Source organism: Phalacrocorax carbo, chromosome 1 (genome assembly GCF_963921805.1).
Source record: "Phalacrocorax carbo chromosome 1, bPhaCar2.1, whole genome shotgun sequence".
Taxonomy (NCBI): Eukaryota; Metazoa; Chordata; class Aves; order Suliformes; family Phalacrocoracidae; genus Phalacrocorax; species Phalacrocorax carbo.
In genome coordinates, this window is record NC_087513.1 from 124,898,529 (window position 1) to 124,924,017 (window position 25,489).

Below are 25,489 nucleotides of genomic sequence, written 5' to 3' on the forward strand. Positions count from 1 at the left end.
CCAACTGTAATTTCATACTGCTGGTATGGTAACCTGACTGAAGACAAGGTTATTCCAGTTGGCAGTGTGCTTTAACTATGATATAAATCTGGAAAAAAAATTGTTACATTTGACTGGATCGGTTTTGTGACTCCTCCTCTTCTTAAAAAAAAAATAATCTGTAGAATATTGCATCTGTTGATTACAGATGTCTCTACAGGGTTTTCTGATGTCATCCTTTTTTAATTTTTCAGACTCTGGGTCTAAGTGTTCTTCCAGTCTTGAGAATAATTTTTGACAAACAGATTCAGAAGTAAGGGAATAAAGAACTTTAAAAAGGAAATGTTCCTGGGGCACCTTATACCTCATAACCAAGGAGTAAATGCTGCTTTAATGAAATGTCTTTATTTTGGTTTCCCCTTCTCTCCACCGGCTCACAGTCTTCCTGCCTCCCTTTACCCTCGGTGCTGGGTAAGGTCTCTGTACAGCCATTGCCTCCCTTCTGCTCCAGGTGTATTACTGCCTGCCTGGCAGGGGGCGTCTTGCTTATTGTTGGGCAAGACGTGCCTGAGTACACTTACGACTTAAAACCCACTGGTGGTTACAGGGTAACATCACTGAGAGTTAGTGGAGCACTGATAGCTGGCAGCAGTAGCACTGAATAATGTTAAATGAAGCTAACTTTGAAAACTAACTGTGTTGACCAGTATGGCATGACTAAAGGAAGCATCTGGAAGTGTATGTACCCCCCAAGATGCTGTAGTTTTTCCTTAATTTAACTCCTGCAGAGTAGAGTACTAATAAAAAGCATAGTTCTGTTAAGTAAGTGGTCCAGGTACCAGCATCTCCTATTGTGATCAGAAACTCTCAGTAGTTACTGATTCTTAAAACATTTCCCATTGGGTCTGAGTTCTTTATCATTCTACCTCATCTAGCTTTCCCCTTTTTCTCACCAGATTTTCCTTCTCCTTCATGACTTTCCAGTCTTGAAAAAACTCAAATCCTCTCTGTCTATTGAGTGTCTCCTTTTCAGGTTTCACAGTTGAAAGCACTATTCCCTGCCTCTGCACTTGAACAGCTGTTTCTCTGATCTCATCACCATTTTCTGGACAACTGCTCTTACCCAGCTTACCTCCCAGCTGCTACAAACCTTCTGTATCCCTTTGAGTCACATTCTTTTTTGTCCACCTTCTGGTTCTACTAAAACTTCCTGCTGTTGTTGTAGTTATTACTGACAACACTACCCTATAAACTGACAAAACCCCACTATACTGATGTTATTGCTAAGAAAGTAGATATTAGAACTAAGGAAAAATTAAAACAAAATAATTCAGAAGCTTTGATTTAAAAAAAGATCACAAAAGCGTGAAATTATTTTAATACGCTTTAAAATTTTATTAAAATTGCTTGAATTATTAATGTAACATTTCAAGTAATTTAGTCTTGAATGCAATCTTGAATTCTCCTAAAAATCAACTTGGTAATAGGTTTCCTTCTGCCTCAAAAAATCTTCAAATCAACAAATGAAGTAAATACATAGGAACTCTGAATAGTGCCTACAATTCTCACTAAAACTAAGTATGTACAAACACATGTGTCATTAAAAGATGCTCTTAGAGAGGAATTATATTGACACACTTACAATATCTAAACAATTTTGAGATAATTCTCTCAACATTCTAACTTGTAAAATGAAGTTGATGCATTATAGATAAGGCTAGAATGCTGCTCAGACGTTGCTTGGCTGCACCTTCCTGTTACTGCAGTCTCAGAAGGTGTTAGAGGTTGACCAGGGCTCTCCGCCTCACTGGAGGGAGTTTAACCTTGGTGTTTGTTGGCTGTGAAAGTCAGAGCTGTAAGTGAAAGCAGTATACAAAAATATATATAAATAGGTAAGCTAGCAAATACTTCTTAATGTCAGATTTGTATACAGGCTGTATGCTGCTTTCTTTTCTGTTTTGATATAATTTTATTTGAGAGATAATTCAATTATGGTTTAGGTTTTTTCACTGCAGTATAAGGAGGTTTAGCCAGCTGAATGTCTGATGGGCTAGGCAGGATTCTCATTTCAGAGCTGAATAGAAAAAAAAATTTCTGGTAATGGAACGAAAAAATCAAACAAAAACCCCCATGACTGACTGACCAAATATACATTGTAGCTCCCTCTTCCGTATCCAGACACAGAGCTAAGAATTGTTACTAATAATATTTATTGATTGATTGCTAGCAGTGATTCTTTTTGAACTGAGTTTTAAATTGTACCATCCAAGAACCATAAAAGCATGGCTTTTCTGACCGTGGCTCTCTTTCTGCAAGCTACCTGTCCAGGTAGCAGTGAGGAGCACATCGTTCCTTTGGTGCTGTGCCAGGGAAACAGGCAGCATGGGGTGACTTTGATTATTTGCTCATCTTCATTCCTCAACTGTTACTGTGTTTCTCCAGGCAGGGTGATCCACCTGGTAGCAGCAGTGTCATGCATGGTCTGGTAAGGAAAGCAGGCAAAGCAAGGTGCAGGAGTGTACTGCTTTTTGCCTTTTTTAAATTTTATTTTTTTTTTTCCCCAAATACCCTGCTGGAAAATAATAAATTCCACTATCTTGGAAAAAAGACAAAATACACAGCTGTGTAATAATAAAGCCTATGAGGGCCTTTGAGATAAATAGAGCAAGGCACACCTGTCAGAGCTTATTGCTTAAGCTTTTTGTAGAGAAGTGACAGGTGCTTTTGGTTTTTTTTGGCATTTTTAATGATGTAATCTTTTTTTTAAATGAAAGAACAGAATTCATGGTATAAGAAACAAATTCTATAGAAAATCTGCAGCTGCGCAATTACAGGGTATTGCTGGTGCATCATCTCTGACCGTATACAAGAGAAAGATTTAGTTTTATTTCTGTGTTTTGAATGATGGCCTTGAACACTAGTTACATTATTCATTGTGGAAAGATGCTTATCTGTGATATAAAGCTGGGAAATTTCGGCTGCATGAAAGATTTAAGTATGTTTTAAGAAAAAGCTCATGTTAGATCTGAGGGGAGGTTGAGAATGTATATTGTATACAGTTGCAGGACTTAAACCCTTGATTTTGCAGGTCGGTTTAAATTTGAAACCAACTGATTTTCTCTTTTAAGGTACATCACATTTTCTCCTTGTATTGCTGCTGAATCTGTATATTGTTAGTGTTATAAATAAAGAAACTTTAAAATCAGAAAATCAGCCTTTACACAAAACTTCAGTGACTTTTAATGCTTCAAGATATTTGAACAGTCTGCGTGTTATTGTATGACAAATACAAGAGTATTATCCTTTACAGATATTTTAACTTAATTGTAAGTCATAAATTAGCTTACTGATTTACTTGCAATTCCCTGTGAAGTTGTACAGTGAAAGCAAGTACTGTAATTTTAGGGAGATATAGCGTATTCTTTGTGCTAAATAAACTATGATTCCTGGATTTGACAGCAAAATTTTTACTCAACCTTGAAACTATGTGCTGTATTACAATAATAATTAGCAAAATATATTTTATAGAACATTAAATATACTATTGCATCGGGGCACTTACTAAAGATAGAAACGAAGTAACTGCTTTGAAAGTCTTTTTTGCAAATAACTTCATTTTTTTCTACTCTCAGATTGACCCCCTGAACCTGACAACTGTGCTTGAGTTTGTTTATTTATTATGCATGAATTTTATATAAAATACTATTTTAATTGCCATGGATGCTGGGGTAGTTGTTCCTTCTTTTCTCCCTTTCAGTATACTGAGTATTTACGCCTGAGGCAGGAAGCCATTCAGCTGTGTTCACTGCCTAATGTTGGGCTTAGAGCTGCCATGCACTTTGTATCAAACCTATTTCGTAGATTCAAATGAGTTTCAGTAGCAGAGCTTTTTTTATCAGACAGATTTCTTAAAAGCAACAACTTTTATTTGTCTCGCAATTCTAGTAAAAATTTGGAGGGTGTTTTCGAATGCCCTCTAAATAAAAGTTTGCAGATATATCAGTTCTATTTAAAGAATTGTTATCTTCTGGTGACAGCCTACACAAGCATGCTCTTCTGGCATCCTTTGGAGGTGTTCTACATGAATGCATAGCAAAAACTCCTTTGTCTCATGTGACTAGTCTTTTTAAAGCTTCTTTTGAAGTACTTTAATTGCTAAGACTACCACTCTGTACATGATGCCTCCTTTCCAAATAACGTGCATAATTAGTGTAAATGAAGACTGGAAAAATGTTTCTTATAATGATATAAACAACCCTGAATGTTTGTGAAAGAACTCTCTAGGCTGCTTGCTTCCTGCCCCTCCCTGTATTCTCTGGTTTATCGAGTTAAATGCAGCTTCAGAAAAATATCTCAATAGATAAATAACTGTGAAGTATTCACAGATTATTTAAAAATCAACTGCAAGTCCAGGAATAGTGTAAGCATATATTTTTTTAAATGGTGTCAATTTTTTTTTTTGTATATGATCTTATAAGAGAGAATTTTCCATTATGGAGTTTTGGATATTAAAAATTAATCACTTTTTTTCCCTTAAAGTATGTATAAAAGGAAAAATAGTGATTCTACATTCAAAATGAAGTCCTAAAACCTGAAATTATGTCTTAATTGTGTTTCAGTAATGTGTGTATGCATGTGTGTGTATATATGTGTGTATATGTATGAATTACGATATTATTTCTAGGTATCTAGAATTTTTAAAGAGCTTTTTAACTGTATTACGGGTTAGTTAATGTTCAGTTAATGAGGCAAAGTATGAATGTATGAATGAAACAAAAGGTCTATGAGTTGTCCTCAGTTGTAAAAGTACATTTCTATGAGTTATGTTGCCTCTGAAATGGCATCATTGTACTTCAGAGCAAATGTAGTTTTTCAGTGAACATCATGTCCTACATGTAGTGTATTAAGCGAGGGTCTTGCACACACTTGGTTTTGTTTGCCAGTTCTTAACAAGTAAAACCCTTGTTGCACAGTAAGACTAAAGCAAATTTTCTTGATAGTGGGGATGAAAGGCAAATTTGATAGCCGCTTTCAGAGCGGGCTAATGGGATTCCACCTTTTGTTGTCTGACCTAAACATACTAAACATAACAGCATCGATGAAGAACAATAGCAGTGCTAAACTGTACTCTTTTGCATAGCCAATGACGTCATGACATCTATTATAGACTAAGCATTTTAATCTTACCAAACTTTAAAAACTTAGTGTTGTTATATTGTTATATATGTCATAGATACTAGGGATGGAAGGATCTTCTAGCTCACTTTTTTACTGCAATTCTTGGCAATGGTGTTTCAAGTGTTAGAATTGCCCATGTAGGGAAGTACCTGCTGGCTGTAGGGAGCTGCCCAGTCTGGGAGGAATCTCAGAACCTGAGATGTGCACTAAGCTGTGCACATCTTTGCTCTGTTCTCCCTACAGAGAACAGGGATATGCTTGGGAGATAACCTGGTTATTTATGCAACATTTTGCGTATTACACTTCCAAAGATGTACACTGGGTGCACTATACCCAGTATAACAAACTTGTTGTACAGCTGAAGGAGCGTGACAGAATCTTTGGATTGTGTCTGTGCTGTGACTGTTGTATGAGATGATTGACCTGGAGAGTCCTGTAAATCTTTTTTTCTCTCTCCGGTATTGGTTCACTTTCTCTTTTGGTTCACAGTTCTCTCTTATATATGTGTTTAACAGCTATCAGGGTTACCAAATAACAATGTATTCAGTGTTATTCTATGACACTTCTTTTATGTTTTTGGAAAAAGTTTTAAAAGATTTTTTTTGTAAGGATTTGACAGCCCTTGAAATGCACTGCTTATTACTTTCACCTCTAAGAAAAGACAGTCAGTTGTTTCTCTAAAACTGTAAAGAGCCACTGTTGCTGGTGACGTGAAATCATGTTTTTCACACAGACTTTGAAGTGAAAGGAACTTCTCGTACTGTGAAGAAAAGATCCTTTTCAGTCTAATTTTTAATTCTGTGGTTTTACACCACAAGACCATATTTTGAAGATGTAACCTGATGAAGTTTTTTTTATGTGGGTGACTTGAGATACTAAACATAGAAGAGTATGTAAATCAAACCAGGAGATTTTTACTTGGTCTTTGTTTATGACACACCTCGAGCATTACTTACTAAAAAATCATAAATGGCATTCACCATGTTAATTTTGAAAAGCCAATTCTATGTTATAAAATCTACTCATTATCAGATTTGAAGTATCAATATAAATCAAGAGTCTGTGGTGATCTCACTGGAAAAACTTCCCCTCTCCCCGTGCTGTCATCTTGCTAAGCACAAATACACAAGATGTTCCACAAGGCTCAGCACACATCTCGCTCACCAGGAGTTCGTAACTGTGTGTTACAAACCCTGCTGGAACTCCAACATTGTAAGCGCTCTGTACTTTTTTTTCTCGTTATCTGAGCTCTGTGTTGGTTTTGTTACAGATGGATACGTGCCTCATGTCCCGGCTTAGGGCAAAATATTTTTTTATTTTACTTTCCTATCATTTATATATTCTACTTGCTTCACTTTCAATTATGTGGTAGTATGATGCATGTTCTACTGCAAATTTTAAGCAGTATGCAGATTTTATAGGCCTGCGTCTGGAGAATATACTGCTCTAGTGTGTTGATCCTTGGAAAGACAGAGCGAGAGGCAAGAAATGCCTTCTTGAAAGTGCACTGTGAAATAAATTTGGCATCTCAAATGTGCAGTCTGTCAAAAAGAGGATTTTGTATAAAACATCCCATCTTTTGAATTCTAAACCCCACTTAATTGGGGATGCGATTGCAGAGATAAGACTAGGATCAAAATCACTGGAATTTGGACTCCTGGAATTCAGTGGTGTAGAATGACAAGAGGTGGAGTGTTTTGTGCTCTGTGTGTGGGGCTTTTCTTTCTTTTCTTTTTTTCTTTTTTTCCCCCCTTAGGTTTCTCGATTTTTAACTCATGCTCCATCTTGATCTTGGAGCCTATATTGTTTATGCTGGGTATACTGTAACAGCTGACTTTTTGTCTTCAGCGTTTAGGAAAGGCTTTCTTAACTTATGTAGCTTTGTGTTCTACCTTCTCTGCTCGTGCTTATGCATTTGGGCCACTGCTCCATTTTTTTTCACTGAGGAGAGTGGTTGGAGAGGAGCACAACACAGTGATTTACCAGAAGTCTTGTCTGTAGCTGTGCTGATAACCCTGATACTTTTAGGCATACAGTTTTTTCCTCGGTGGGGGAGAAAATTGCTGGCCACTGTTTCCTTGAAAGGCTGATACTGGGAACTAATAAACAACCATCCTATTCATATCATTATAAGGTCCTAAGTTATTTTCAGTAATTCTTCTGAAAAATAATACCACTCAGATGACTCATTAAGTACCTACAATTTCTCTGGGAAAGTGACCACGATGATATTTCTGTCCTTTAGGTGGCAGCATATGACTTCACTCTTCCAGTTAATACTCCTCGGGCTGACTTTGCATTGACACAGCCAAGCCCTGCATCTGCAACTTCTGTTGGATCCGTGAAGCACATCGTTGCTCCTCGGCCAGAGGTGGTGGCTGTGGCTGTTCCATGCTGTAGAGTTAAAGCAGTTGGTAGGTAAACTAGGGCCTTAAGCAGATGGTGGATACTTATATTTGTGGTGATGTTTTTGCTTGTATTCTAATTGCAGAGAATTACTAGTTAATGAAATTCGATTGATAATTGTATAATTTGTAAATTTCTTGGAAATTTCCAAAATTTTCAAATTTTGATTTGCATTTTAAAATATTTCTAAAGCTGAACTTTCTATACATAATGCCGATGTGCTGGGAAAAGATGGGCTTTTTATTTAGCCATTTGCCTTATATGAAAACTAGTTTACCAAAACTCATTTGTTTCTACTCATTCATTAGTATTTCTAGACCTTACCATGCAGACCCCAGTGTTTATGGCAGTTCATCTGGAAAGTATAGAAAAGTAGTATGTCATTCATACTCTTTTTTTCTAGTCTTATTCTGTCAAAACTAGGTGTTCTAGCTATATACAAAACTCCTCTAAAATGCCTCTGACTAGCCCTCACCCCATCTGAGAGAACCGGTGGCTTCTGTTTGCTTCTGTGTGTAGAACTGCACACTTCTGGCCTGTCAGAGCTCGTTAATGGCCAAAGTTACAGGCTGTTTGCCTGCAGCAAGCAATTGTTATCTTAAATGATTCTTCTCTGCTTTTCTTAGAAATAATTTGTGGTTCTCTTTACTCTCCTGTCTGATCCTTATGGTCATATAGACCTACACATTGTGAATACATGAATCCACTAGCTTTCATCATCTCAGTTTTTAATATGTAGTCACTGTTTAATTGAGATGAGACTTAAGTGCCTGGAATGATATTTGTGTAACGTTTAACCACCTTGGGGGCACAGAAGGAGGCTTGGCCAATTAAATGCATAATGTGGGGTAAAAGCAACTCTAGTTTATTAGGTTTTATCTGTGTTTGGGTTTTTCTTTTCTTTCTTTTTTTTTTTTTTCCAGTAGGCATTAACTTAAGTCTTACTTTTGAGATCTTTTAAGATATTGGAGGAATCTGAGAGACCTTCTTTAGATCCTGTGATGGCAGTAAATTAATATTAAACATTTCTAAGTATATTTAGTTTAAAAACACCTAGAATAAAGATAAATGTACGTATACCTATGAGATTATAAGAAAGCGTGTCTCTAAGTAAAAAATCATGCATCAAAGTGATGAATTTCTAGTGCAGAAGTGATTTATGTAACCTGAAGGAAAAAGAAAATGTTTATTCCCTTTTCCCTTTCTTTATGGAATAAGGAATTGATACAGTCAGTAAGTCTCACTAATAAATGGCAATCTTATCTAAATTTTGTCATAAATTTGTACTTCTGCCAAATAGAATTTCTTCAAAGTACCAGTACAGGCCAACAACAAGTAAACATAGTATTAAAGTGAGTATATAAAGCTTTCAATTCTACCGAATAGTTCACAAAATAAAGCATGGCTTTGATTTAAATTTGAGTCTTGGAAATACGTTCTTGGAATTTTTTTGGGCCAGCAGGAGGGAGAGAAATCTAAATAAATGTCTTATCCAGTCAGTATTTCACATAACCATACAGATGCAGACAACTAGCCAAATTATTTTTACTGTTGAAAAAGAACATGATAACTTTATTACATTCTGACAAGTTAAAAAGTATGTCTGTTATTGATTCATCATTTCAGATTATCACTTTAAAAACTAGAAGTGGGAAAGATGCATCTTGCAAGATCAAAGTTTTGATTTGACAAATATGCTGAATTCTCAGTACTATGTGCTTTATGGCACATTTGTTTTCCATTCTTATAATTTGTTTTCCCCTGTAACAGTTTTTGTGGTTGACTGGGATTCAGACTGCACAGGACAGTGGAGTGGGCACTTAAATCAACAGTTTATATCTGATGTTTGTAGTCAGGATTGTTCACCCTGAGAAAAGAATCACAATAATCTTGGAGTAGTCAACCCATTCTTTTAACTTCAGCGTAGTCAATATGTTTTCAATCCATCATGGATGTTGTTTTTTTTTTTTTCTCTAATTTTCATAAAAACAAAGTTTGTAGACTGTTTCAGCACATGGAAAGGAAAACAGGTCTCTTTCTTTAATACTTGTAAGACTTGTTCCCTGGAAACTACTTATCAGTATGTAAGAAAGCACTGAAAGTGAAAAAAGACCCAAACCAAAACAGAAAGGTCAACTGGAAAAGACACAAGCCCTACCTCAGCCAGATACAAAGGCAGAGGACTTATTATCAATGTAATGACCGCATGTGAGCTGATTTTATTTTGTTTGTTTGGTTGGTTTTTTTTAAATACTCAATCTCACAATTTTTTCATGGGGTAGATAATTTCTTTTCCTTTCCCTCCTAGTCTTTCAGTTGTGCTGTATTTCGCTTGTACAGGCAATTTCTATGACAGGTGAGGACTTATGAGTGACATTTTGGTGGAAGCATTCCAGCAGATCAGGTTCCTACTTCAAAACACTATTGGTTTATAGAGTTTATATGTCTGTGTTTAAGAGAAATATGGATAGTATTGTTGTTTACATAATGTGAGGTGTCTGAGTAGGAAATCCTTTGTTTTTTTTAGGGGGAGAAGAGAAGTTATCAAAACGTTTCCTCATGGACTGTGAAACAAACTAGCAGATTTTAATAAAAGGATAGCATATGTTGCTAGGTTCATTTCCAGTGTTTAATCTAATCAAGAAGCAAAATGAGACCGTGGGAACATACACCTCTGTTTTTCTAAATCTTCACTTTCAACTTCATCCTTTGTGACGGTTTCTTTGTTCCAATTATATGAAATTAAGAGAAATGCTGTTTTTTTTTTTTTAAATATAATATTTCAAGTCTTTTCTGATGATTTCTGTCACAAATATAAATGCATTTATCTGCAGTAGGAAGGTCATGTGGCTCTCTGTTTATAGCATCTTTATATCAAGGGGAGATGTTATCAGTCTGGTAGATACAAAATTTAAATAATTTTAATGTGACTAAAGGGTCATAATAAGACAAAGTTAAATTACAGTAATTATGTATGTAGTATGGGAACAACAGAAAGAAAATACATCTTCAAAGCAGGGTGAGCAACATTTCTGCTAAATGTGCAGAAACAATGATTTTATGAAGGGACTTTAAGGAAATATTTGTCAAAATAATCTTGTATAAACATCTTAAACTATTTTTTTCAACAGTACTTAAATCACCATTGGAGTTCTCCTCAATGGAACTTAAATTTGCACAACATTCAAGTGGCATACCTTTCAATATAGCCGACAAAAGCCTGAATTCTCAGGTATGTAATCACAAGTGTTGTTATTCTTGGTATAGCTTTTAATTACTCAAAAATGACTGGGAAAAGAATACAGATTTGGAACTCAAAATTCAGTCCTGTTCCAAATGTATGGTCTAAATATTTAAAAGTTTTCCCATTGTCATTTTGTTCAGTTTTTGATTTTCTATTTGTCTTTTGATCACTAGAAATTTTTCCAAAACTCAAAATTGGGCTTGTCTTGACTTTCTGATACGCAAGAAAAAGTGGACACCATGAGAAACTGACCAAGAGTTGTGTAAGAAATAGCTTACTTCCAAAAATTTTCTGCCTTTGCCTATACTAGTAAACTGGACAGTGACAGTGCAGGAATGCAATTGAAATGCCATGATGGTCTGTCCATCCAGTTAAATTGCTGTCCCAGTATGTTGTATGGTACTGATCTGTGCTAGCTGGAACTCTCCTGTAAAATTCCTGGTTATGATTTAGGGCTTAAAGGGAAAGAGGCACTAAATAGGAAATTTGGCCACAGCCATTCTGTTCTGGAATGTAGAGATTTTGACTGTATGAATGCAAAACATACCCTAAGCTAATTTATTGTTTCTAATTCTCAAAGGCTGTGTTTGGAAATTATAATAAATTATTTTTGGCAATGATGAAAACACTTGAAACTTTTGCAAGTATATTCAGAAAACAATGATAATACGAAGTCAAGGCCTTTTCCTAGCTATGGATGTGTTGGGGTTGAAAGAGTAACTCAGATAAAGGAATGGAATTATTTTTGTTTCCACCTTCGTCTTATTGAATTAGAAGAATGGGTTTTGAAAACCTGTTCGGAACTTCTTGCTTTTTCAGCATATCCGCCTGTAGGTCTAGACGTCGTGAGCCATGTGTTTAGTGCTTGCTGTGCTTCATTAGTATCAGGAAAAACTCCTCATTTCTGTTTGGCTAAGCACTCCCAACGTGACACTTTGATCTTTTTACCTTGCATAAATGAGACCTTTTCCATTCTGGAAAGAAAGTATTGCTCTAAGTGAATGTGATTAGTAACTGGAAAGCATTTAGTCTGTGCTGATAGTCATACTCATCTTCTCACCTTACAGGTATAACAAACTGGGTTCTTCATTGCTTTCTAGTGCTTTCTTGCTTTTACTCTGACCTCATTGCTTAGATAGGGCAATGCGAAAAGTATCATGGTGTTTGTTGCTTTTCCTCTTTCATCGAGTCCTTCTTTCTCTGCAAATATTTACAGAAGCTTGACCTGAAGAATGTCTCAAAACAGCAGTTGACATGGAAATTGAATTGTGATGATGCAGGCGAAAATATGGAAGACAGTATTTTTAAATTTAGTCTGCAGACTGGATTCCTTGATCCAGGACAAAAAATCAGTATTGCTGTATTCTTCTGTCCTTGTAAGTAATTCTCTGAATTCTTCTACAGATAGTTTGGCTAATATACCGTTTTCATAGATTTGTTAAAGGACTTTTTATGATGAATCATAACTAACACTTGTTTTGATTAACTTCCAGTTAACATGACTAAATAACAAACTATAGTGCCAAAAGATTTCGTTGTAGTTCTGAGAAAATAAGACAGCTGCAGACCTAACACGAAACATGGAATCATGTGATAGCATTATTTGAAAAGTGTGGTTTGCACAGATAAAACATCAATTTTGCACATATGAAGCATCAAAGGCTGGAATAGCTGAATCGTTTTCAGTAATGCTCCTTCGTGTGCATTTAGATTGACTGAATAGATACTAAAGCTTTCCAAGGGTATTTGGAATGTGTGTGAACTCTTCTTCTAAATAGCCATAATTTAGATAAGAATGGAAATTTCCTGCCTCACTGAGATACAAAATCACTTAACTACGGTATTTTCTGAGTAGCCTCCTCAGGCAACCAGACCCTAAGTAAAAACATAAAATAGATTTCTAACAAAACTGGGGACAGTGCAAGAAGAAGGTAACCAACCACATAGACCAGAACAGGAACGGCAGAACATGAGTATTAGGACTCTACATTATTCCCAGTCAAGTGTTTAGGGTAGAGAGTAATGTAACTTCTTTACTGTGAGGGTGCCAGAGCAGGGGCACAGGCTGCCCAGGGAGGCTGTAGAGTCTCCTTCTCTGGAAACATTCAAACCCCACCTGGACGTGTTCCTGTGCCCCCTGCTCTGGGTGTGCCTGCTCAAGCAGGGGGTTGGACAAGATGATCTCCAGAGGTCCCTTCCAACTCCTACCATTCTGTGATTCTGTAATACTATTTTTGAGTTGATAAAGCCCACCAGCATATGCAGCCGATGCCTACAGAACTCAGAGTCTTTTTACAAGTTCTAATTGGCCAACTTTTGGGGCCTCAGCATTCTCAAGGAGAAGAAAAGTTGTTTTGTTGGTTTGATCTGATCCTGAGGAAGCAAGTGAGCATCTCTGTCCCAAAGAAAGATGTTGCTGCTATTCTTTATGTTAGGACTGAAATCTATAACCTCAGTTAAGCACTGGGGGCAACTTGTTATAAGTATAAATAAAAAATATACAGGTATATGAGTCTTGCTATGATTCTGTATGATAAATTGAGAGGACTGTATTAAATGTTGCTCTGCAAAAATGTTGTGAATATGCAAGAGTAGTATTTAATTGCACATGTTGCTTGGAGTTGCTTGCTGTACTTAAAAACATTTTTCCGTGATGTTTTATGCCTTGTTGGTATCATTTGTCTTCAACTTATGGTTGAAAAATCACATCAACTTCTGATTTTGCTTCATGATGTGGAAAAGTAATTACTAGATAATGATTTCTGCAGAACTATTTAGAAGGCCGTTTGTTTTAAATTCTTTTAATTTTTGTTTTGAGTAGCAAATTCTGGCTTTTCTGAAGTAGTATTTCTTCGTGCATATAATACGTGGAAAGTTTCTGATCCAATCAGTATCTGTAATTGTAGTTTTTACACTTTCGAGCTGTCCATGAGGTATCCTTTTAGATACATGTATTGTATACCTATATACTTCTCTATGTATACAATCATACAATTACAAAAATATAAAATACAATAATATACAGTATACATATCTATACATATCTATGTAGATATATATGTATATAGATATATATGTATCCATGAGGTATCCTTTTAGACATATGCATTTAAATTGCTCTATTAAATTATGTATTATTACAAATTAAACTGCTAGAAGAAAGTTAAATGTCATTTGCTATTGGAAGGCTAAGCAAAAATATTTAGGGCATATTTCTGGCTTTGATGCATCACTTTGTCTCTTTTTCCCCTACATTCCTCCAAAGTAAATTGCAAAAACCCTGGTTTTTGTCTCTGAACCACAGGTTTATGAAACAGCCATAAAAAAGTGTTCAATGCAATACAAATTTTTTTTACTGGGTAGGTTCTATTTTGTATTTTGTGTAGCCCTTGGTTTTGGAATGAACTGTTTTTATCTCATCTTCATCTCATCTATCTAGGTCCTTACTGAGTTTTTAGTAATAACTTACACAGGTTATAAAAATAAAATAAACAGAGATGAAAGTTTTTGTTAAAGAATTTGTTTTGGGAGCAATATGAAATAAAACAAAATCTAAAGGTACTATGTGAATTGAATGAAAATGTCCCAGGGTGTGAGAAAACGTTAGACTATGAAAATCGAAGGTGTTAAACAGTGGGAGCAGGATGACAAGAAGACTGGGCAAAATGCAGATAGATGTTGTAAGGGAGAAATCTGAAAGTTATTTCTTTCAGTTGTTCAGTTTTACAAAGTTTTAGAAATATGGACTTGGAATCTCAGTTTACTTATGAAGGATGAAAGGATCTACTCAAAGCATGTCTGGAGAGTGTGTCTAGACAGATGAAAGACTGTGGGTAAACTTCTGAATTTTGAGAAACTGTTGAGATGCAACTCAGAGGAAAAATAGGTTAAAGAAGTCAAGGAATAGAAGCATATTATGACCCAAGGTCTTTGGAGGAAGAATGTAGAGGAAAGAAGAATGGAAATCTAGAAGGTTGGAAAGTGAAAAACAAACACTTGTAACCCTTAGTTGTTCCTTGAGATGCAATTCAAAATACGCATGTAGTTTACTGTAACTCTATTTCTTTTAAACATTTTTTTTTCTCCTTTCATAAATTTCTACTTTGATTTCAATAGGGTATCATATTTTTTCTGCAGTATTTCAGATAATAAAGCCTATTAAGTAACTGTGGTTATTTTGAGAAGGTGTTGAGAAGCATAATTTTTGCAGAGTGTGCTTATGGTTAGAATAACTGTGGATTATACTAACATAATAACTTGTGAAGAACAAATATAAAGATTTTTTTCTGCTTTGAATTTGAGAAACATATTGTTTAATAGAAGATATAATAGCTGCATTCTGCATTAATTGGGTTAATGTATATAGCTTGGAAAATTGCTCAGGGCAATATTAGACTTGGAAGATAAAAAGAATAAACCTGTATTTCCAGATATTTGATGATTTTTAGGGCCCGGATGAGCACAGGTTCTCATTTTCTCCTTCTAAGTACCAGTCTGGCGTTTAAGACAGAGGAAAGTTAAAAAAAGCCTCTAATACTATTTTGTGCAGCATCTGGAGAGGGATCATATGATAATGAATAGGTGAAATGATCACCCATATAATGGTGTGACGGTTCTATTTAGGTGTTCATGTCATGGGACTGTATTAAAATTGCTTGGGTGTTGCAAAGTCTATGAAGCAGAGAACGGCATACAAATAAAAGTCAATATTTTGAACTACTAAATAAACTGTATGTGTAAATGCAGATGTGTATATACATAAATATGACTGATAAATAATTGTCATTTGAAGTTATCTGTATTTTTGCTGTGTTTCCATATCTTTTATTTACAGAAAATAATAAATAACTCTAAAAATCAATTGCCCTTAATTCAATGTTCTAAGTAATTTATAGCCTACTTGTGCTATACCATCACTGAATATAATTACTCTTTCTTGTGAAAGAACATTAGATACATCAAGACCCACACAGGAGACCTAGTTAATGAATATGCTGTGCTAATCACCATCATAGGTTTGTACTGTAAAGCTGTAGTATGTGGGGGTGAACAAACTTTAAAATGAACTTTGAGTGTGCATTAGGGTAATTTGTTTAAATATGCCGCGATATTTATTATAGAGTACAAAATGCTATAGTAAGCTACAGTGTTAAATGTAAGAATTTATATGGCTGTTGAGAAAAGTATACTAAATTTATTAGAGATTCTCAAGAACTGAAGGTATATTAATGTAATTTTCTTCTGCTGTACTATAGTATAATGCATTACAAGTATATGAAAAATTTCACTATATCTTACTGTGGTATGAAAAAACTTAGCTGCTTATAGTGAGATACAATAAATTTGTGCTCTGGGATCCTGTGTGGAAAAATACTCAAAAATACACCAGTGAGTTAACAGGAGTTCAGTGCCCCTGGAAGATGGGATGCTTATGTAGTGGGCACAGATGAACATCATGACCTCCATCTTCTAGTTTGGTTTTTTTTCTCCAAGAGTAAGATATTAAATGACTATTCCCTTTAACAGTTTCAAAATTATTAGTTTACTTTTAAATTTTTTCTTCATTTTTTTTTTTTTTTGTAGGGCTTATCTTTAAGTTTTAACTACCTGCGACTTTTCTGCTTTGAAGTTTGTATTTCAGTGTATGCAAATTCTTCATTGGCACCCATTTATGCTGAAGGTGTATATATGCAATAACATATATATTTCCAATAATTATTGGAAAGTCCAAGGCAACTAAACTAAAAATGTTTATTTGGGAGACGAGTGTAGGAACGGAATAATAATCTAATATGAATTTAAGAGGGTGAGAAGAGCAGATGGTGATTTTACTTTCTTCTCACCCACTGTTAAAAGATCAAAAAAAGGTGCTATTACATTTAAGGTTTTGGGGAGGGGGAAATAAAAAATTATATTTGTGCTGCTAGAGAGGAGCAAGGAATATGGACGTCCTTAAAGAGGTGGCTGTTTACACTAGCTTTTGATGCTAGTTTAAATTGCAACTGAAAGGGTAGAATGGAAGACGTGGGGACTTGGAATATTTCTCCTCCAGAAGTGTGTGGGCAGTACTGGGAGGAGAACTTGCATATGCGTATAACTGACTTTCAGCAGAAATAATCTATTTATGTCTCTATTAACAACGAATCTGCATAAAGTATAGACCCCGGATAGCATGGTAGAGAGTTGGGCCCTCTTGAACTGGATGGGCTTTCTAGTGCAAATTAGACTGAAAATGAAGCAGCTAACAAATATATGCAGATATGTGCTTTCAGAAGTTGTGTTCCTTTATTCACAGTTTTTTTCTAAGGTAAGGCAATGAATGCTTATTTCCCCTAATAAATATATCTAGGAAAGACAGAGAGGAAATTTCCCATATAATTCTACAGGTTTTGTTAGCCCTTGGCAAATTTAGATTGGCAGATTTGTAAATACCACCAGATCTCCCCAAGGAAAAAGTTCACATCTGCTGGACTGCCTGTTGTTTGCCCAATAGAGATTAATGCTGGTATATCAGAATGGTAACTGTAGCACAAGCTTTGACAGTAGTTATGAAAGGTGCATTTAATAGAATAAATTCATTACTTCAGCTGTTAGCTCAGGACATAATTCTCATTAATTTCAAAGTAATTTAATTAACATGAAATATCCTGAACATATTGGTCCTAGGCGTTACAAACTAATGAACAAAACTTAATGGAATCATTCCCTTTTTTGTCTTTGTGTCAGTTTAAAATGAGGACAGTATTGCAACATCTTGGTGTTTCTGACATAAGCAATAAAATATTGGCTTACACACCATGCAGAATTTTGATGTCAGTAAATGTGTGGAGCCACACACAGAATGATTAGCGATGCAGAATAGACACTGTCTCTTCTGCTTTCTGAGTGAGTCAGGGACTCTCTGGCAAACAGATGTTATCATGTAGTTAATGGATTTGTTAGAATTGTTATGCACAGTATGGATGAAAATTTGGTATGAGGAAAGCTTAACACTCTGATTTCCTAACTTTTGGAGGTTTAACTATGGTTAATGCGAACATTTGAAAATGTGAGTTAGTGGAAATTGCATGTTCTTTGGTACTGACACATGCTGCTCTTCCTTCCTGGTGTTCCATTCCCATGACTTTTAGTGGTTGTGGCCTTTCCCTTGCCTTTACCATATGTCATACATATGTATGAACATAGGATACCAGAAATATGTTTTAGTTAGAGCAGAGCTGTAGGACAGTAGACTGCCTAGCTCATATATGGGAGTAACTTGTATAGAACATCTTTTCTTACAAGCATGTCAAAAATATCCTGTTTGGCTCTTCATGCATCTCCATGACCTTTGCAGATGCTCTCTCACCTTTCCCTCGTAAAAGGGCTAAGTGCCAGAAAAAGGTGTGTTCTTGCCGTATCAAAACCTAGAAGCACAAGCTGCTCAGCCTTCTCAGCAGTATTTTCTCCTAAAGTTGATTTCCGTTTAACAGTGAATTAGCCAAATGTTGCAAACACTGCAGCAAGTTCCCCTTTCATCTGGTTGTCACTTCATCAGTTTCATTTCTTCAGGTCTGAAATGAAGGGATCTGCAGGCCATATTCTGGTGAGCTAACAGGCTTCTGTGAAGCTTCTCTGTTGTCCTCTTTTATGAGGAAGGAATACGACAAAATAATCTGAAAACACTAGGTTTTCTTCTTTGCGTATGTAAACAGTGGCAGCTCTTTCTCAGGCTGTGAAAATCGCGGAAGAGCATGTCACATGTATTTTGTTTGCAGTGACACACATAAAATACAAAAATACTTGTTTTGCTCTCTCTTTCTTCTTAAATATTAGGTGAGGATGTTTCCATACTTACTGATCTGATGACAGAGAGGAATCAAAGGGAAATGTGCTTTTCTTGAAAATGAAAAGATTAAAGTTTTTGGGTTGTCTTACAACACATCATGCAGATTTGTTTCTAAATACAGAAAGTGTTTGTTATTTGGCCCTCAAAATTGTTTATTTTGCCAGCTCTTCAGCAGGTGGGAATGTCTGAAAAATTGGTCAATGGCACTGCATCGTTCAGAACACCATTTTGATAGTGTAACGGTTGTGGAAAGAACCACCTTGCTCCCTCTGTCAGTGAAAGGAAATGTGCTTTTCCATTCTAGAGAAAACTGCCTTGCAGCAGTTAGTGAAATGGCATGAGAAAGGGCAGAACACAAGGAAATGGGAGATCCTCTCAGTGGAGGGTAGAACCTGTCCTGCTGGCTTGTGTGAGGCTGACTTGGCTACGGTATAGGTTTTAGAGTCACCTGTTAAAATGTAGTGATTGCCATCTTAAAAGGCACCATCTTTTTCTTGTCTTGGCGATCAGATGCTTCTGATATGCATTCCCTTATAAAATGAACATTCTCTGTGTTAGTGTAATTTATGACTGCAATTCCTAAAATTCTGAGAAGAGTTACATTGGTGTTCTATATAAAAGAATATTAAGACAGCAAATGAAGAACACAAACTTTGAAAAATTTCTGACAAATTAAAAAAAAAAAGGATTTCTGGTTTGCTACAGTCCAAGTGTTCTAAGCTTTCTTAATAAAGAATTCTTCTGATACAATGACTGTATGTTAAGTTACATTTTCAGTAAGAAAGCAATACTTGATGACTTTTTTTTTTAAAAAAAAAAAAACAAACCCAAACCCAAACCCAAAACCTCTTACTATAACTCTTGTAGTTGCGTGTATTTGTGGTAATATAATTTTGTGGGTTTTTTTGGTGTGTTTTGTTTTATTTTTTTTTTAATGTTTTTAACAGCTTGTCCTGGGACGTACACATCTGAAATGTCAGTGTGTCTAAATGATAATCCATCACATTACAAAATAACATTGTCTGGCGCTCTGAAGTCACCAAAAATAAATTTTGATCCCCCCTTTTTAATGCTGATACCAGTTCCTCTGGATGTGAAAACTGAAATGGCAATCAATATAATTCCACAAGATTATTTAAGGTAAACATCTCAAAATAAATTTATTACAGAAATCCTGACTAATTCTTTGTTTTGTTCTTTTCTGAAAAAGTGAATTAATTTTTGTTTGTGAAGGTCAGTATTCATTTTGTGCTCAGCAGAGGAAAGAGTTTGTGTATTTAGGAGAGAATTCATGTAATTGATATTGCTCTACATTCAACAAGCCCGTGTTCTGGTCTCAAAACATTCCTGCTTCATGAAGTGACTGTCCTCTGATATATTCACGCTGTCAGGTGCTTTTAAAATTACTTTGAATAGCACAAAAATTGAGAAAAGAGTCTTACCAGGTTTTTGGTTAACTTTAGTCAGATACTAAGATAGTAGTCTTATTTCTTTTTTCACGTTGTGATCAGATAAAATCTTTCTGTTATTTTATTTTCTCTACTCCACAGGCTTTAAAGCACTGTTTTCTTTTTTCTTCGAAGCAAGGTTTTAGTACCAAAAAATGCACAGCACAAATGTTTTAATCCTGTCACTTAATATAATATAAATATTTATTTTATATATTCATTATATGTATTTAATAAATAATCCAGGTATTTTTCTGTGGCTTACCCACTTTATCCTGTTGTTTGAATTTATAAGAGAACCTTTTTGTAATCTTGATATTATGTAGCATGACCTAGCACCATACCGATTCCAATTTGATAGAAATATTAATATTTTAATCTTTCCAAACACTCTTGCGTACATGTGTGTCAAAATATGCTTTTCTGGTCTCTATCATACAACTTTTCTGTTTGTAATTTGTAAAGAGCAGTGATATTAGTTTGTAATGCTTAGGTAGACATCATTTCAATACCAGAAGAATTGGAGCAAAACTCTTTAAGTTGCTACAAATTAATGACATTAACTTTTCCTTCAAATCATTATTGTCTTATCCCATTTGAGTTGTAGTAATTTGTCAAGTGATTGGCCTGTTGTCAGTAACTCAGTGATTGGAACTGAAAAGATTCCATATGGGCCTGGACTGACTGCCATTCTTATTTCAGAACTAGAACCTAAAATTGCATAACTGGGGAAAGCATCTTAAGTATCTTCACGAATTTCACCTTAATATTTCTATTTTAGAACTTGCTTTACCTTGCTGTGCAATAATGCAGTTTAATCAATATTAATGAAAGCTTTAAGTTTAGGAAACCTAAAGTAAGGAAGTAATATTTATGTCCTTTGTAGCACAGTTAGTAGAAATTGCTCTTAATTTGGATCTTGAACTACTGTGGGTCAGCGTAAAACGTTCAGATAGATATGTGGAAAACAAACTAGCATCTAAATTCTAAAGGAATTTTAATTCTTTAGTTTGTTTCACTTGATTTACACTTCAAAACTGAAGTTATTCTTCTATTTCACTGTGAAAATCAGTTTCATAAATGTGTGTATCTGTGAATCAACTTTATTACTGTGAGCACAAACAGCATTACTATTTATTTTTAACACAGGCAATCACAAATTCAAGTTGAACTTCCAGAGCTTGAACTTGAGGATGGTGACAGGATTTGCCCTTTTTCTGTACAGTTCCCAGAAGGACAAGATATTGTTCTTTCATCAGATGGCACGAATAAGAAACTAATTTGTTATATCAGCTTCGAATCATCTAAGCCAGTGTCATTTTTAGGGAATATGTTCTTCATTGATGAAGAAAAAAACAGGTAATGTGTGCAATTCAGATTCATTTGGGGGCATGGTCTAAACTGACAAAGTTGGAGATAGGACACAAAACTCATGATTATTGGGTAAAGGCATACAAGAATCATTTTGAAAAAAAATGAAAATGAAATATAAGCATGTGTTTCTTTTTTCAACTGAATTACGATTTGAAAACACAAAATTCAACTTTGGCCTTTCAGGTAAGATTCATCTAAGTGGCCATCTTAAGGTCTTGTATCTCGTATCTACTGGTAATTCTTATGTCTACTTCAGTCTTCTCAGATTGCTTTGGAGAAACATGGTCTTGATTCAGCAAATACCAATGTTTTCTATTACAAAATATTTTGATTTTTGAAAAATACCCTATTAAAATTTTACAGTCCATTCCATGCAGGATTTCAAGGTGGTCTGATTTTGGGCTGAGCCAAACTCTGTGGAATTTTGTTCCATTGAGCCTTTCTCCTACGTTCCATTTTTTTAAAACAATGAAATGTCTGTGACTGGTTTAGAGTCTATTTTCTGGCTTTGTCCTAATGGCATTTGGAAAAGCCTGTTTGCAAATCTTTACAAAGTTGCAGTGGAATGATCTTGCAAAGGATTACTTTGTTTTCAGTCCTCTGAAAAGCTTCCGGTGTTCCGAGAATTCAAGAAGAGACGTCTTCAGAGTAGGGAGACTTCTCAAGGGGGAACAACACTGAAAGTCAGAATTTCCTTTTGCTGGGAACCAGCAAAGAACATGTCCCAGTCTTATTTTAAAGGGACACCCCTTCCTCGCTCTCACAGTGTATATCTTTCTTCAGTCTTTTGCTCTCCATGTTGCCTGTCTTTTTTTCCCCTGCACTCTACTACAAACTGTTTGTGTGTTTGGTGGGTGTTTTTTTTTGTGTGTGTGTCCCCTTTGGTGTTTTAAATTATTTTTTTAAATGTCCTTTTTAGCTCATCTTCTATAGCTATATCTTAAGCCTTATTTTTTCATTCTCTGGTTTTATGTTCTCTGTTTTTAAGCTGTTTAGAGCAGAACAGTCTGAGTTTGTATACTCTGAGCTGAGGCATTTCCTGATCTCTAGTTCTCCCTGCAGTAACTGTAATATTTTACTCAGTTAGCTTATTAGGAATCTGTAGGCTCCTGTCCATACCAGAGATCAGTATGGAATCCTTCATGTGGAAGAGCATGGATTGGTTTGGTTTTCTTTTTTTTTTTTTTTTTTGTGTGTGTATAGGTGGTTTTTTTTGTTTGTTTGTTTGTTTACCTGTGTGTTTTTGTGTTGGTTTTGGACTTTTTGTGGGGTTTTTTTGGCTACTGAGAAGGAAAGCTGCATATGTGTGTTCTAAGACAGGAACTGGGAACTATTACATGATTAATATATTAATGCTTCTGTCAGTTGGTTTTTTTTTTAAATTTGCGAGGGACAGGGCAGTAGCTTTAGCAGCCCTGTAGGGAAACAGTTGATTCATGAATAAAAAGGAGGCCTACTGATCTTAGTGAAGGCGGTCTTTAGGGCATAAGGTAAAAAGGAATCATAACAGCCACCATGACAGAAGACTGCATGGATGGATGTTGCTTACCTATATCAATGCAATTTATTGTTTACAGATTCTAAAAGATATATATACACACACACATGCACACGCACACATATATACATGTGGTGTGGTTTTTTTTAGTGTGGTGGGTTTTTTTAATATGTGTAAAGCTAGGGATTCATAAAAGTATGCTAGGGATATGTTTCAGCTTCAGACCATACTTCCTGCATGAAACTTATACGGGATACTGTCTTTTCTTATATATACTTCTTTGGTATATGAGAAACAGGACCAGATAGCAAAGTATGGAAAACTGCTGGTGCCTTCTTCCTCCCTCCGTGCTGGGCTCTTCGGTGTTTTCTGCACTGCCTTAGAGGGACTCAGCAGCATCAGCAGAAGCAGGCACTATCAGAGAAAACGGATAAGGGGTAGATGTGCTTTACATTGTTATTTATCTACTTATATATTTTCTCAAATGTAATCCTGTGCACTGTGTCAGAAAGCATTTGAAGTTTTTGAAAGTACTGAAATTATTTGGAGATATAAGCTCTGCATCTGAAAAATACTTAGGAATTTACATGGTCTAATTCCTGTTAGACCTAAATTCCCTTAGGACAGAACACCTAAAGTTCGACAGCGATGTCAATACCAAAATTCATCTCTTTAGAAAACTGTTTAGTGATGAAGACATATGCAAACATGAAATTTGTACATCTTGTTTTGATTTTATAGTAGATTATTTTTAAAGTAACTTTAATGATGAAAAGCAATACAGAAGGTCTCCCCTGCCACTAGTAAATGGAGGTCAAATCTGTTATTAAATGCTCTGTGCAAAAATAATTGTGTTCAGCATTTGTCCCTTTGGTTAACTCTCTCCCCTTTGTGGGACAAATGGATTTATGCATGAGGAGGAAGGAAATAGGTACTGTTGTAATTAAAAGTAATTCCTGCCATTAATATTTTCAGTAAAGCAATTTTGAGGGTTAAATATCTCCGCCCTACAGCTTAGAATGGGTTTTTCCCTAAGCATAAAACTAAATTATATATTATTTTGATGTAAGGGTTATGGTCCTTTCAGTTATTGCTGCTCACATTGGATTAGTATTTTCTATTTTTCTGCATAGATTGTCAGCCAATAATCTATTTCTTATGCATTTTATTTAATTGTAAGATTTAATGATTGTGTGGGATGTGATTCATAAATGTGTGCTAAAGCTTGTAGTAATTAAAAGAAAAGGATAATTTAAGCTTATGATGAGGTCTGAAATAGAGCTGCTGAGCAGGCACAATATTTAGTTTTAATAACTTTTTTTATATGATGCACTAGCAGCTTCTCAAACCTAGTTATAGAGAAATGATCCTTTCTGCCACGCAATAAACTTTTTTCTGTATTTGCCATTAAAATGAAATAAAGGATACCATCCTCAATATATAGAGGCAAACTCAATGTATTTTTGAAAAAAAGATACCCAATAAAAGTCATCACCTTAAAAGGCATCCCTGCTCGCAAAGGTGTGAAAAATTCATGCTCAGGAATGTCAAGTCATCTTAAAATTGCTGCTGTATTTTAAAACGTAGTAGATAGATGTTTGTTGAAGGACAGAACTAATAACATTGGTTTGCCAATGCATATGTGATTTCCTGCCAGGGAGCTGCATGTGTGTGGGGGCTGTAGGAACAGAGGTGAAACCTGAACACAGCTGGACGAAATAGCACACCATCCAAAACAAAGGGATTCTGTGTGTGCTAGTCAGTGTAGCAATGTTATTCATATTGGCTTTTGGAATAAATTATTTTTATCATAATCGTAATCAGGAAGAATTCTTTTCTTCCAATGGAAAAGTCTAAGTGCCTGATTCTCTAATCCTGAGCATATCATTATTATTCTAATAAAGTCTATGATAATTTATCTGGAATTGGGTTTCATTACTACCTTGATATTACTATGTGCTTTGATATCCCACACTACAGTAATCTGTAGGTGCGATTTCTTGTTCTCTGTATATCTGCCCTCATTCTTCCCAGTGGCAGCCACAGGACACCTATGCATTGCGCTCAAAGGTCAAACCTGATTCAACTAATTATCTAAGCATTTGAGCAGCTTGTTTCAAACTGCGTAACTAATGAACATAAACTGGTTTGTTAATTTGATCTTTTAGGAAGACAAGATTTTGGGGCCTTGTAGATCTTTAATAATAAAACAATGAAACCTATAACCTTTTACAACACCTATAAAAGCTAACTGGTCTTGAATAGGTTCCTGGTTTGTTTAATAGGCCGTGAAATCTCACATTATCAGTTGCTGAAGATGTATTAATTTGTAATGTATTCGGTCTTTATATTTCCATTTTCAAAGAAATAATATGTATTTTTAAATGATTTGAACTAAAATTTTGAATTTAACTCTTATATTGTGTTCTGGGATGGAATTAAAATAATAAGCGAGTTAAAATGTTACTTTCATATTTTGATACAATATAATGTCCTGTATTTAACTTCGAAGGGGAGCCCTAACTTCTAAGCAA

General features: G+C 35.3%; 1 protein-coding gene across 1 annotated transcript in view; it reads left to right on the forward strand.

The window, feature by feature from the left end:
• CFAP47 (cilia and flagella associated protein 47) overlaps nt 1–25,489 on the forward strand; it is a 346,829-nt gene that overhangs the window by 35,721 nt on the left and 285,619 nt on the right. The window contains 5 exon segments of the mRNA XM_064473493.1: nt 7,403–7,571; nt 10,695–10,795; nt 12,024–12,183; nt 19,583–19,775; nt 21,233–21,442. Coding sequence (XP_064329563.1) covers nt 7,403–7,571; nt 10,695–10,795; nt 12,024–12,183; nt 19,583–19,775; nt 21,233–21,442 — 833 coding nt within the window.